We start from the raw sequence: 13,694 nt of genomic DNA on the forward strand, positions 1-13,694 counted from the left end.
AAAATAAATGGCTTTGAAGTGCACTCAGTTGTGGCATGCCAATTTGTTTTGTTTTGTCTGAAGCTGTGTCAAAAAAAGCCATATGTTGGAGAAAAAGTTGAAAACTTGAAAGGAGTGAAAGAGTCCAACAATGACTCAGTGAGCATCTGGATTTCTTTTCTTTCTTTTTTTTGTTCAAGCCAGAGGAACATGAATTGTCTACAATCCAAACATAACATATTGGTGTTTGAAAAGCTAAACATGAAACTAAGAGGAGACTAAAAAGGTGACCAAGTGCAGTTTTTAGTCCACTGGGGAAGGCAATTCCAGTAGACAATCGGCTGATCAATCCTACAACGATTAAATGGCAAGAGTCTTAAGTTGGTGGTTTTCATCTTACGTGTATGACATTGTGTTGTGGCAGTGAAGAAAAATGGCCCTCCTGTTTGTCACAAATGAAGGTCAAACATAACTTCACGTCTGTTGTTGGCATGTCGTTGACTATGACTTCATGTGTGTTTCAGAGCATTGAGCGAGAGGAGCCAATTGAAGTCGACCCAGCCCCGACACATTCTGGACAGGAAAATGGACACGCTGTTTCTAAAGGTAATCACACAGCTATGGTCTCACATCCTCGCAGTGCAGCTTGTCCCCACAGTTAATGATGATACAGTCACAAAGCATTGTTTCAGGGAGTTTCCAGTTATTTTACCCAGCGTGCTTAGCCAAAGGAAACAGATTTATGATGTTTTGTGGCTATAGCGTTAGGAAGTGTATCATTTGTAGACCATAAAAATCAAAGCAGAACCATTTTTGGAACAGAGGGTAAAGTGGGGGAGTTATCAGCTAACACTAGCACCTTAAGTAATCTATATTTACAGTATAAGAAGGTAAGGTTAGGAAAGTCTATAATACAGTAAGAAGGAGACACAGTGTTTGTACTTTTTCTATAAGTCCCCAAATATTTACAGTTTAGTTTGTGTCTAATTTCTCATTTTTGAAGTCTCCTGTGTGTCCTTTCCAATTCAGAGGAATTCATGGTAAATGTTGGGGAATGACAGCAAGTTATTATGAAGTGCTGTCTGTCTTTCTTTGCTCCTAGATTGTATCTTTAGCATGCTTTATCAGCTTTTTATACCTTTTCATCCAATCAGAACATTCAGTGCTGGTACATGGAAAGATCTCTCCACCCACTGACTCTCCACATGAGCACGCTCCCATTGTCACCATGCGGATGCCCCACCTGCCCATTACTGCTACAACCAAGACAGCAGAAATCAAAAGCTCACCCATTGTTCCAAGTAGCCCTGCAAGTCCTCTGACCTCTCTGGCCTCCTCCGAGGCCTCACCTGGTGGCCAGCCAGCTTCTAGCACCACCCTACCCGAGCCAATAGAGGAGTCTCCAATACAACCAGGTAGCTGACAGTTACATCATGAAGTAATGTTATGACACATGAACGCAGCATAAATTGTAACTAAATTAGAATTTCCTTTGAGCAGCACCTTCTGTAAAATCCTGGACTCCTACACCTATCAGAGCTTTGGGATCTCCTTATCTTCAGGGTGAGTCATTGTTTCAGAAAGTTCTAGACATAAAAGTATTGCAGATATGCATAATTTACTTTTTGCCTTGTCTATTCCAGAGAAGGCAAATTCAGTTCCTGCTAAGTCTGTGACCTACTCAGGTCTACGGGAGTCTGACAGGTAATTGGATGGCAAACATCACACTCTCAGAACAGAGGAAGTATCTTTTTGCTTTGTCTGACACTTGTGCATTGTCATCCTGCAGTGACGGCTCCTTTGGGCAGATGGGAGAAAGGAGGCGGGAGCTGGTGAGATCACAGACTCTGCCCCGTAACATCGGTGCTCAAGCCCGTCGAGCTATCTTTGAAAGACTGGATTCTGAGGCCAGGTGAGAGCATCGTAATGCTACCTTTGGCAGCACATCAACACAGCGGTCTTATTTATCTTTGTTTCCCCTTTCTTTCTGTGCGCAGTCGTCTTAAACCAATGGAGTCGAAGCCCAAGCTGAAGCGCTCTCAGAGTTTCGGGGTGTCCACTGCCAGCAGCATCAAACAGATCCTTCTCGAGTGGTGTCGCTCCAAGACCATCGGCTACCAGGTAAAACACTCATTATCATTAGTCTCACCAGCCAATAAAGCCTGGAGGGGAACGTGTCACACTTTTGTAAACGTATATGTTTTTTAAATGTATCAAATTATCTGTAGCTATTGAATATTTTGACAATTTTGACAATTTGGCTTAAACACTTATTTTCTACGTTTCACCTTCTCCAGAACAGATGATGGTCAGTTACCTTCGTCAACTGTTTCCTGCTCTCCACACAGTCACTGACATCACTTCACTTCACCATAGCACAAAAACAAACTTTCAGAGATGTGCACCACATAGATAATCCAGTGTGCCTGAGTATATTTCAGCCAGAGTTACTTTTTTCTTCTTTGTTTATTTTTTTTGTTGCACTCTAACGTAGTGGAAAATTGACAACATGTTCGTGTGCTGATTAGATGTTTGCAGCTGTGCTTTACAGTTGGAAGCACAAGAACACAAGGCTGCTAATGGAAGACGCAAATACATTCATACTGTCCTCTCCATAATGTTTTACAGCTGTTGGTCTATCCAGTTTGACTTTGTGGTAGTTTGTAAGGTTGCTTCTCGAGCCCCACAAAATCCTACTAGCAAGTGAGCATACTACGTTACACAGCAGTATAAGGATAAGTAGATAATGGAATACTAAATGTCATCGGAAGTTTTGCATCTAGGTTCTTTTGTTTTGTGTTTTTTGATCATCCTGACATTTTCAGATTTTTTTTATAAATGACTTGACATAAGGAAGTCATTGGAGAACAAGGCAAATTCATAGGGTAGAAAACAGGCCTTGGTGAAATTAGCTTTCGCTACAAGAGTTAATAAATACAAGAAGGTAGATATTAACCTTACTTTTATGTGCTTCCAAATAAAATAGTCCTAATTAGCTCAACGTTTGGACAAATAGACTAATTAATTTTTTTCTGAGAGTGACACGGCGTCCAGTACAAAGCAGTGGGCAAAGCAGCAATTAGCCCAAATGAGCATATTAAGAAAAAAAAGCTTCATGACCCTAAAAAATTACACACCAGACGCATATAATATTTTGTGTGTTTATTTTATTCAGATCCAAATAAACAGATATAAACAATCAGACCTCTACATTTGGCAATAAGTTCGCTTGTAGCTCAAAACATGGGCTACTGCTGAATACACAATGAGATGGAAATAGTAAAATAATCACACCCGCTGCTCCGGTCAATCAGCTCTCTAAAATGATTACTCTGTCTCCTCAGATGTGATCCCAACTCTGCCAACATGATGCCACTGGCATCCTGAAATATGTGTGAAAGTAGTCATGATACAACTTCAACCCCTGGATCAAACCGTGAAATCTTCCCTGCTGCTGCCTTCTTGCGAGAATTGGATAGATCCAGAAACTGTTTCTTCTTTTTCTTGTCATTTTTTCGCAGTGTGATGAGTGTGTAAGGGCTTTTAGGAGCTTGAAAATACAAGTAAAGTCGTTTGGAGGTGGTTTTAACCCCGGTGATGGTAATGAGCCACACCTTTCCTGACGTAATGACTCACATGATCAATAGCGGGTCAGTAACCAAGTCCAAAGAGAACAACCTCTACTCAGGTTTAAATACCTGGGACTCTCCACTCTTTTTTTAGACTGAAGAAGCCTCTTGGATGAGAGACACATCATAAACTTAAAAAAGCCCAGTCCCATTCTTTTTTTTCAAGCTCCCAAGACTACAATGACGTGTATGACTAACTTAAAAACTTTACAAACTAGTGGCTAATGTCACGCTAGCTATAGCCATCTTTCATACACGTTGACACTGCACTAGAGCTCCTGGAGCTGCTGCTTGTTGTTTGGACACACGTGACAGCAGTTCTACTGACTGACTTATAGGACTCTTGGAAGTGACACAAATAATTGTACTTCCCCAAATAAACTGGACAGGGTACATAATGTGTGTCAGAGATAGAAAACTATAAATTAGAATACTCGACCTAGATACATGCAGCTGTTTCATGCTGATTTACCCTGTTGGTACACAGAGGGACTGCTAATGTGCTTACTGTGTTCCTTTCAACTACAGTAGCAGTGAGCATCCTTGTGGTAAATAGGTGCGTCTAATTGCACATGTGTGTTTTGCGGAGGTGTGGAGGCGTGGTTTATGCTGAGGTCCCAAAGTGCAAAGTGACACTTTGCTGCACTCTGAAAGCCTTTTTTCTTGACTGCAGCCTGAGCCAGCTGCTCCATGTGGTTTTGGTTACAGTCAAGCAAGCAAGACTCTCATTAACTTGTAGCAAACTCTTACATACACACACAAGAAGAAGAGGGAGACGTTCATTCGATTACGTGACGTGTTGCATTTCATTCAAGCCAAACTCCAGACCAATAAAGGGGTATCCTTGAAACAGCGTGATTTCAAGAGCACGTCAGAGACTGAGAGAAGCAGAGCAGGGGGAAGTCTGTTTTAGCCATCATAATTATGGGTTAGACGCCGGATGGGGAGACAGCTTTATGAAGCTGCAACAAGTCACGTGTCTATCTTTTACCTCTCACTGCTCTCCTAAATGCAGTATTCTCACACACTCATCATCACTTCTTCCTGTCCTCAGAACATCGACATCCAGAACTTCTCATCCAGTTGGAGTGATGGGATGGCTTTCTGTGCCCTGGTTCACTCCTTCTTTCCCACCGAGTTTGACTACACCCCTTTGTCACCAGCCAATCGCAGGCACAACTTTGAGCTGGCCTTTGGAACTGCAGAGTGAGTGATAACAATATGAAAATAGGCTGTGGATAATTTATTTTTGAAGATATGACAAAGTGCTGCTTCACAAGCTTAAAAAATACACTTTCTGTCAATTCGTAGGTTTTACATATATTATATGTAGAAGACATTATGTTTCTCATTCTTACCAGGCCTTAAATTATATTCTTAATGACATTCACGTATATTTTATTTTTAACAAGACACTACAAGAATGGTTTTTTTTTTATTTCATTTTAATGTTTATTATCTTCTCTCAAACATTATGTTTATTTTCATTCTGTTTTTTATTTTTTTTATTTTTCATTTCAATATTTCATTTAGTTTTGTAAAACCAAAATATTTCCTTTCATTTTGCTTTGATGGAAGGTTAATTCACTAAAAACAGATACATTTTCACACGGCTCTTTGCAGTACTATAAAAAAATTCCCTTCCACAGGAGGAGGAGGATAGATAGTAACCAATAACCAAATGCCCTTGACTAACTGATCAGAGAGTGTGAGCGCATCTGTAAAAGCAGGTACGTGTGTGTGTGTGAACACAATGCCACAACCTTCGCAGGATTAGATGTCCAACCAAATTCTCTCAAAGGTCCAGCACTCAGAGAAACTGCAAGAAACCCAAGAGCTCCATCTCAGCATGTTAAATGTACAGTAAGCTAATTGTGTTTGACATAAATTAGCCCAGATGTCACAGTTTTCCTTTAACTTCCTCCCACTCTTGTTGTGTTACAAACACAAACAGTTATTAGTTAGCTGGAGCTCAGTTGTGGTGTCTGGATTCTGCTAATATGGCTTTAAAAGATTTATGAGCCTTAACTCCATCAGCCATGCATGTCTGCTTTATTGTGGTTGGATGTTTCTGAATGGCTTTTCTCTCTTGGTTTGTTTTATAGCTCTCCACAAAGACCCAAATGCACGCGTTTTAAACGATCATTACTCCTGCAGATCCAGTCCTTTTTATTTCTCCATGCTTTTTTCCCCTCCCTTTTTCACATTTGATGAAAGGTGTGCATTCCTTTTCCCTGACCAAATGGCTTCATAAAGCCCAGCTTATTATCCCACTGCACTACACAGACCTACAGCGTGGACGTGCACTACTTGATTAAAGACAAGTTTATTTTGTGCCTGCAGCAGAATTAAGCTGTTTTGACTGAAAAGCATTATTCAGTGGGTTCAGTGACCAGCTTTAGACTTGACCTCTTAAAGAGATCTGAGACTTACAGGACAGTGAATACACATATCAGGATGATTACATCCACCATGTCATTCTGTAACAAACTGTAACAAAACATGTCATGTTTGTTAAAAATCCATTTTCAGCAGCTTTACAGGTTCAGAACGCGACTGGCTGCTGTGTATTTTTTGCATGATACAGTTCAGTCGTGTAAATCAATAATTAGGTAACTTCAATCTTCAATCTTCTTCTTTAGAAACTTAGAAAGTCCACTCTTTGAAATACCCCTGATGCCACTTCTCTAGCCTTCCCTTTTCTTAGATTGTCTTCCTTTATCTCCACCTCCAGAACAAAGGCAGGCTGTGACCGGCTGATTGAGGTGGACGATATGATGATCATGGGCCGTAAGCCAGACCCCATGTGCGTCTTCACCTACGTGCAGTCCCTCTACAACCACCTGCGGAAGTTCGAGTGACGCTCAAAGACCTCTTTGAAAACATCAACATGCTATCAGCTAATTTCTGGTTTGCTGTCAGGCAGAGGCCTCTGCATGTAGGGCTGGTGGACAGAGCTGGCACGTTGGAAGGACTAGGTCGCCCCCTAGTGGTGGATAAATAAACAATCCTCTACTGTGCTGCAGGAGAAGCAGCCCAGAGGGGAAGTGCTCACAGCTTGGGTCACTGACAGAGTGGACAGTGTTTCATCCATGCTGTGTATGAACAATCATGAAGATGGATTCATACACAGCGGTCAGCAGTTTTTGTGTATGTGTGTGTGGTTTATATTTAGGTTTTTACTTTGTGTATGAGTATTTGTGTGTATGGCTGAGATATACTGGAGAGAGAGCAGAAATGTTGCTGTGTTCATTATTGTCACACATGCTTGTAGGTTAACTTCCATATAAATTTCAACTTGCGCACCTGTGGAGAGGAGGTATGTCTCAGAAATGTCACATTCCGTAAGGCTGTACGTCCGACTGTTTAGGGCATATATGACGCAGTGTTGTAGAAAATAAAATTATATTTTGATATGATGGTGAGCAATCTTTCAATCCACATATGCTGGATGACACTTAGATGATGCTGAAATATGGAAAACAACATCAAGAAATTTTACTTCTCTGGGAAAACTGTTTTTTTTTCTTAATATCTACTTCTATATTATGACACAAGTGAAACGAATTTAAATAAACAGTGAAATTTATATGTTGCAGTTTTTTTCTATCCTGGATTCATTGGGAACTAAGCAACGCAAAATTTATGGTCACTCAAGTTACAATGAAAGAGTAACATAAAACATAACAATTGCAAATAGTTGATCACGTGATCAGGCTTTTGTAAATCCATCAAGTTGTGTGATTGTTTGGGTCTGTGTGGTTTGTAAGTTTCTCTTCCAGTTGTTGGAGCTGATTGCAGCTGGACAGCATCGGTTTCCAGACCATCTGCAATGTGTGGAGATTTTATACCATGTGTATGATAGGTTCCTCCACATCGTACAAGCTCAAATATATTACCTAAAGATCGATTCTGCTTGGAAGTTCCAGTTAACTGGATAGACTTTCAGTGTTACTTGGTCAGAAAGCCATAGTGCTGTGCTTCTGTCTCTCCTAAATTATAACAGCTGGCAGGTCAGGTTTGTTGTTATGACCATGATCTTCTTCAAAACCTAACCAAGTAGTTTTTAAGCCTGACAATTGAGTAGAAGATTAAGTATAAGTATTAAGCAAGAAAAAAAAAGAAAAGAAAGAAAAAACAGCAAGTGAGAAAAAGCAAGTGTAAAACACAAAGGGATGCCCAACTCATGAATAAACCATGATCCAACCTCATAATGTGGACTGTGCCTGACGTCTAGAATGTAAATTATCTCATGGGAACTGTAGGAGCAATGTAACGGTAGACACAGAAGACAAAACCTACTATGTGACACCCCAGGATAGTTGGGATTCCTGCTTTTCTTGACCTGGTTGAACAAAATCAGCACAAGTTACTGAAAAAGACTGAATAATAAGATTATTTTTCCATTATTGTCTTTCCAGTGTCCAACTAGTGTTGACACCAAACTGTGTAATGGAAAGGCATCTACATATATTGTGTTCTCAAGCTTTAAACAAAAACATGACCCTAACACCTGTACACTCTCAGAAATAGGGCTAAAGTGAAAAGTTCATTATTTTTCTTACATAACCAAACTCCCTACGAAGGATTTAAAATTCAAATAAACATTTCCCATGGGCGCCGTCAGGGTGAGAAAAATTACGGATTCTAAGCGCCCGTAACTTTATTTTATTTTTTTATTTTTTAACAAAAATTATTAGCCCATCAATATGGCTTCCATACATGACCATAAATGCGGTTTGCTTCAAAGGTGTTTGTTTCCTAATATTGGTTTTGTTTTGTTTTTCGAAACAAAGAGTAAATCCAGTCAACCTCTGACCCCACCTCCCCCGTCCTTATTTCGTGATTTGGTTTAGTCCAGGTGCACGCGCTGACGCTGAGCTTTGGAGCGGTAGGAAAAGAGACAGGTGGAAATATACTTGTACATGAAAGAAACTGCTTGACTTTCCTAGTGTTTGCTAGCTTACCTCATTGCTTATTTTATTATTTTTATTTTTTATACTTTAGTCAACAAGTAATTGGTGCAGGCAGACCTTCTGTGCATATGTATACTAAATCACATATCTGCCGGCTTGCTGCAAGAACCAACAGATCAAACCTCTGGCTCAGGCTTGGCTGTCCCACTCATATCACCCCACACCCACACACCTGACACTGAACCAGCCTCACTGATATCTGAAGAAGCAGGTGAGTTATTTTATGTCAAACATGTGTCTAGTTGCAGCAGGCCTCTTGAAAAAAAATTTTCGGTAATAATAATACATTATCTTTATAAGCCACATAAACAGCATTTTTGGAGGAGTGTGACTGTTGCAGGTGGTGAGCGCTTTTAGTGAGCAAAAACAGATTAAACCTATTTGAGTTCCACTAGGTCTCAGGGCAGAGATATATTTTAGTTCAATAAGGTACTTTATTTTCTGTGTGTGCTCAGTAGTTTATTTCAGTGTTCAGATGTACTCTGCAAGTACAGCCACACTGCTTACTGGTGACATTTATCACATTAGCTGTTAGCTTGAGAAGGATGTGGCAGAACACAAAGATTATCAAGTGTCATAATCTGACATCACATAAGATGTTTTGTTTGGTGGGGGGGGGGGAAAGAGGTCATAAAGACTGCAGCAGATTAAATAGTCTAACGACCTACTTGGAAAAAATGCAGAATAATTCAATGTACGATGTATATGTGTGTGTGTGTGTGTGTGTGTGTGTGTGTTTCTGCAAGATGGACTTTAAAGAATATATGATCTGTATCATGATGACATTTGGCTGAGAAAAAATAAATAAATGTAGGCTCATTTCGGAAATCTTCTGTCAGGACCTATAAAAATGACTCTATAAATGGTGCCTGAGCAGGTCCGGAGGACTTAAAGAGGCAGGAAAACAAGTCAGTTAGTAATTGGAGATTTACTGGATGCAGAGGGCTGGGTGTCCCATCTGATCTGAACGCGGTATAAGAAGCTCCTGACTCCTCCTCAACTCTCAGCATCGGTGAAGGCGAGCGGCAGAGGTGTGTTTGTGTGTGTGTGGAGTTATGGCTCTGTTCATGGACTCAGACTTCTCTTTACTCAAGCAGAACCAGCAGAAAGACCTGGCAGATTTCAAGGCATTATTCGGAGAACAGGAACACTCAAAAGGTGAGTCACAGAGAGCAAAAAACACTTTTGACTTTCTGACCGGCTGCTTCATAGAATCAGCTTTTCCCAACAAAACTCAATGAATGGTTGAATTATATTGTATATTACAATAAAATAGTCTAATAGGATAAAAGTAAACAAAAAGATGGCTGAGAAAATAAATCTGAAAGTTATTATTATAAAAAAAATTTATTCTTAACAGATACACATATTCCTAGGTTCAAGGCTATAATAAAATGTATTCTATAAAGTAAATAATTTCTAAATTACGAAAATATTTTTTTGTTCTTTAATTTCTTGTTAATAAATAAGTGTAATAATAATTATTATTATAATATAATAATGATAACAATAGTTATTATTACAATCCACGGTCAAACACAAAAGAACCTAAATGTTGACAAGTTTATGGGTTGTGATATTTTCCATCACCACAACAAGATTTCCCTTTCTGAAAGGCTGTTTATTTATTTATTATAGACCATTATTTTTTCAACTGTTTGACATTTTTCTTGATATTTGCATTGTAATTGGAAGATGCCCGCAGTGGGAGTGCCGTATCCTCTCCGGAGCCGGACAGAGGCATCGGTTTGATGGAGGGTCAGAGGAAAAGGAAGAGGACCATCTTCAGCCGTGCGCAGCTGTCTGAGCTGGAGCAGGCCTTCGCTGTGACCCCCTACCCGGACATCACCCTGCGGGAAAGGCTGGCCGCGCACACACACCTGCCTGAGAGCAAGATACAGGTGAGGCTGCTGGTCGGATGTTCAGTCTGAAACTCCAAGTTTCTCCCAGCCTATTTAAAGTGGCTGTAATGAAACAATTTACTTATTTTAATATAATTTACACTATCTTGACTGATTTGTTGTTGGTCACGATGAACCCACAGAGAATAGGTCTCCTTTAGACCACGGAGACAATAATTGGGACTACTACAGCAAAAAAAATATCTTCAGTACATATTTTGCAGCTATTCTTTATAAATGATACTGTTCTTCTTTTTCTCAATTAAAGATCAAAATCATTAAAGAACTTAAAATAATAACAAATGAGCCCATATGACTATATATAGACTCATATAAGGATAGTCATACCTGAAGTTAAGTCTGTTTTAGGCAGGCAGAGGATGATGTGATACGCGTTTTCTCTTTCTTTTATATTTACCAAGCATCTATCTGCCTTCTTTCCTTCTAAATATTTCTGTCCATGTTCTGTGTTCCTTTATGAAGTAAATGTTTATGTGTGATAAACGTTTTTGTCACACATGAAAACTCCAATCAAAGTCAGGAGACAGCTTAACCATGTCACATGTTAGCAAAGTCTCAATGTTACCCCAGCATAGGACCGGAGCTAACATGTCAAACAGCATTATAAAGTTTCCTCTACTCTTTACTGTTAATACTGTTAAATACTTCAGCATTATTAGTTGCAATATCTGGCAGAGCTTGTATGCAGAGTCACAAAAGAGGGTAAAAGTGTGGAGAGGATGTAAGGAAATTAGGAACTAATCCCAAATTGTTCTAATGCTTTATTGGATTATGAACATTAGAAAGAAAGCATTTAGGTGCACAAAAACTGTTTGTGTGAATGGCTGAACGTGGCATGTTGTTTAAGATGCTTTGAGTGCTCAAGTAGAGTAAAAAAGCTTTATATAAGAGTCAGTCCATTTACGAAGACAAGAAAATTACAACCCAAAAAATCTATCTAACCCCAGTATTTGTTTTGATGAACATGGTACCCTGAGCAGAATTTGGATGCATAAACTGAAATTGGCTATGTAAGACTAATTCATTATAAATATTGCCATTTCCCACAGGTGTGGTTCCAAAACAGAAGAGCTAGAAGTATTAAGACCGGTAGACTCTCCAAGTCCACCAAGTCTGTCCTTGGAGTTAGAGGTTTTGTGGATCCCTCCTCCGGCCCTGCGACTTCCACGTATTCGAACACTCTGGCAGACATGTTCAGGCCAGAGCAGAACCACTCCTGTGAGGAGGTCCCGCAGATTTACTCAGATTGGATGCAAATCTACAGTAACCCCATGTCATCGCCACCATGTTCCTCATCCCTCCATCAGCAGTCCACTCGTAGCTGCTCCAAACCCTCAGAGTCTCGTCTCTGGGAAGAGGAGTACCACGGGCAGCAGCAACAGCACTTAGGAGCCTCACTCACTGGTTTCATTCCTGGTTCGTTTCATCAGTCCATCACCAGGCAGCCTCACCACGCTGCATCTACATGCTCCTATCAGGCCTTCAGGAACTTCAAGTCCCGGAGCTTGGCTCCATCTGGACCTCATCAGGCACTGTGCAGCGGAGGCACTGGAACTGGCGGTCATCCCTCAGTAGATCAGGTTGTCCCTTCCCACCCTCAGCCAATGTACTGGGAAATCTCTCAAGGTCAGGGACAGCACCACCACCACCACCATCATCACCCACAACTGGGACCACAGACCTCGATGGGATATATCTCAGACCTGATCTATAACGCTGCTATTGTTACCAATTTTCTTGAATTCTGATGAATGTATCAAAATCTGTCCTGTGTTTTACCACAGCTGATGAATTTCAGACAAGGCTGTAATACTGTGAAGTAGAGTAGAATTGTTACGATGCTGATTTGTCCAGTTGTATATTTTATGTTTTGAATTATGTCTTGTATATTTTGGGGAATAAACTGAGGCAACTGATCACAGTTTTGAATCTTACTGTTACTTGTCAAAAACAATTGTTCTTGTTTTTATTTTAATAGAATCTGTTATTTTTAAAATCTAATACAAATTAATTAAAAATGTTTTTTTTTAAAGTTAGTTTTAAAAAATTTCTGATATTATAAACTGCATTTTGTGAAGCTGGAAGTAAGCACATATAACATATGTAACATGAAGCTTGTTTCATGTTTTTGTATAATCAAATAATACAACCGCAAATCATATTTTCACATAACTGTTCAGTTGTGTAGTTTATTTTGTTCAGTAGCAATACAAAGGTATTATTACCAAAATATGCAGAAAATATCAGTTCATTGAAATGATTATTATTCATTATTGTTAACTGTATGTTGTGTTTTAATATTGTAGCTTGCAAGGCTGGAACTACTTTACAGTACTAATATTACCAAAAACCCCACATTTTTTTTATCTAGTTTTGAAAATAAATAATATTTAGCAAACATCATAGGTTAAAGTGAAAAAGTTCCCATTAGTTTGTACCACTGTAGTTCCCAAACTTGAAGCCTCATAAACTTGTAACATGTACTTTTTGTCAGTATTTTTTATTAAATTTAAGTGTCAGTTTTTAAGTAAGTCAAGTTTTTATAATCAAGTCACTTATTATATCCTTTTTAACCATTATATGCTACAGCTAATGCTTTATCATGCAGTTTTATTTAACCAAGTAACAGTTTGCCTACTAACAGTAATTAGGGGACTTTTAGGGGACAGCATGGCTTTAGGTAATATCAATTCTCTAACAATTAGCTATTAGGGTATTTTGGCTAATAGTTACCTAATTCCAACGAAGTGATTTTAACATTTACCCATTAGTTTTAGCAGCTCACCATAGCTTTTAGCTTATATCCTTTTTCTAGACATTTATCAAGTAGTTTTAGCATCTGTACTTTTTATTATTTGAGCTACTTTTGGCTAACTACTTGAAACTGATAGTTGTTATTAACTGTTTCATATCTTTGTCAGTGGTGTCATAGACAGTATAAAGTCATCAGCCAAAGCAGTATCTTTTGTAATGTATTTAGTTCAAGCACAATCTTCAAGCCCCCCCCCAAAAAAAACTACTTGAATCACACAATTTGCCCTTTACCCACAGGGTATGTTGATGTCCTATCGGCATTTTTAATGAAACTTGTTCTTATTAAAATTTTTTTAAAGAGCCAAATACACAAAGCTCATGAAATTTTGAAAATGTATTAATGTCAGAAGTTGTATAACCTATGGTCAGATCTG

General features: G+C 39.1%; 2 protein-coding genes across 2 annotated transcripts in view; both read left to right on the top strand.

The window, feature by feature from the left end:
- Positions 1-7,197, top strand: part of smtnl (smoothelin, like) — a 24,869-nt gene extending 17,672 nt beyond the window's left edge. Inside the window, exons 3-10 of the mRNA XM_005738302.1 lie at positions 504-585; positions 1,134-1,394; positions 1,480-1,542; positions 1,623-1,683; positions 1,769-1,891; positions 1,977-2,100; positions 4,663-4,814; positions 6,343-7,197. Coding sequence (XP_005738359.1) covers positions 504-585; positions 1,134-1,394; positions 1,480-1,542; positions 1,623-1,683; positions 1,769-1,891; positions 1,977-2,100; positions 4,663-4,814; positions 6,343-6,469 — 993 coding nt within the window. The 3' untranslated portion in view covers positions 6,470-7,197. The remainder of the gene's footprint in view (positions 1-503; positions 586-1,133; positions 1,395-1,479; positions 1,543-1,622; positions 1,684-1,768; positions 1,892-1,976; positions 2,101-4,662; positions 4,815-6,342) is intronic.
- A 2,412-nt stretch (positions 7,198-9,609) lies between these two features.
- On the top strand, positions 9,610-12,254 carry sebox (SEBOX homeobox). The gene is made up of 3 exons (XM_005738377.2): positions 9,610-9,742; positions 10,280-10,485; positions 11,556-12,254. Exons 1-3 carry the CDS (start codon positions 9,640-9,642, stop codon positions 12,252-12,254), a joined length of 1,008 nt encoding a protein of 335 aa, XP_005738434.1. The 5' UTR covers positions 9,610-9,639.
- Positions 12,255-13,694: the final 1,440 nt, after the last annotated feature.

This window comes from Pundamilia nyererei, unplaced genomic scaffold (genome assembly GCF_000239375.1).
Source record: "Pundamilia nyererei isolate P.nyererei 1_Seehausen unplaced genomic scaffold, PunNye1.0 scaffold00083, whole genome shotgun sequence".
NCBI lineage: Eukaryota > Metazoa > Chordata > Actinopteri > Cichliformes > Cichlidae > Pundamilia > Pundamilia nyererei.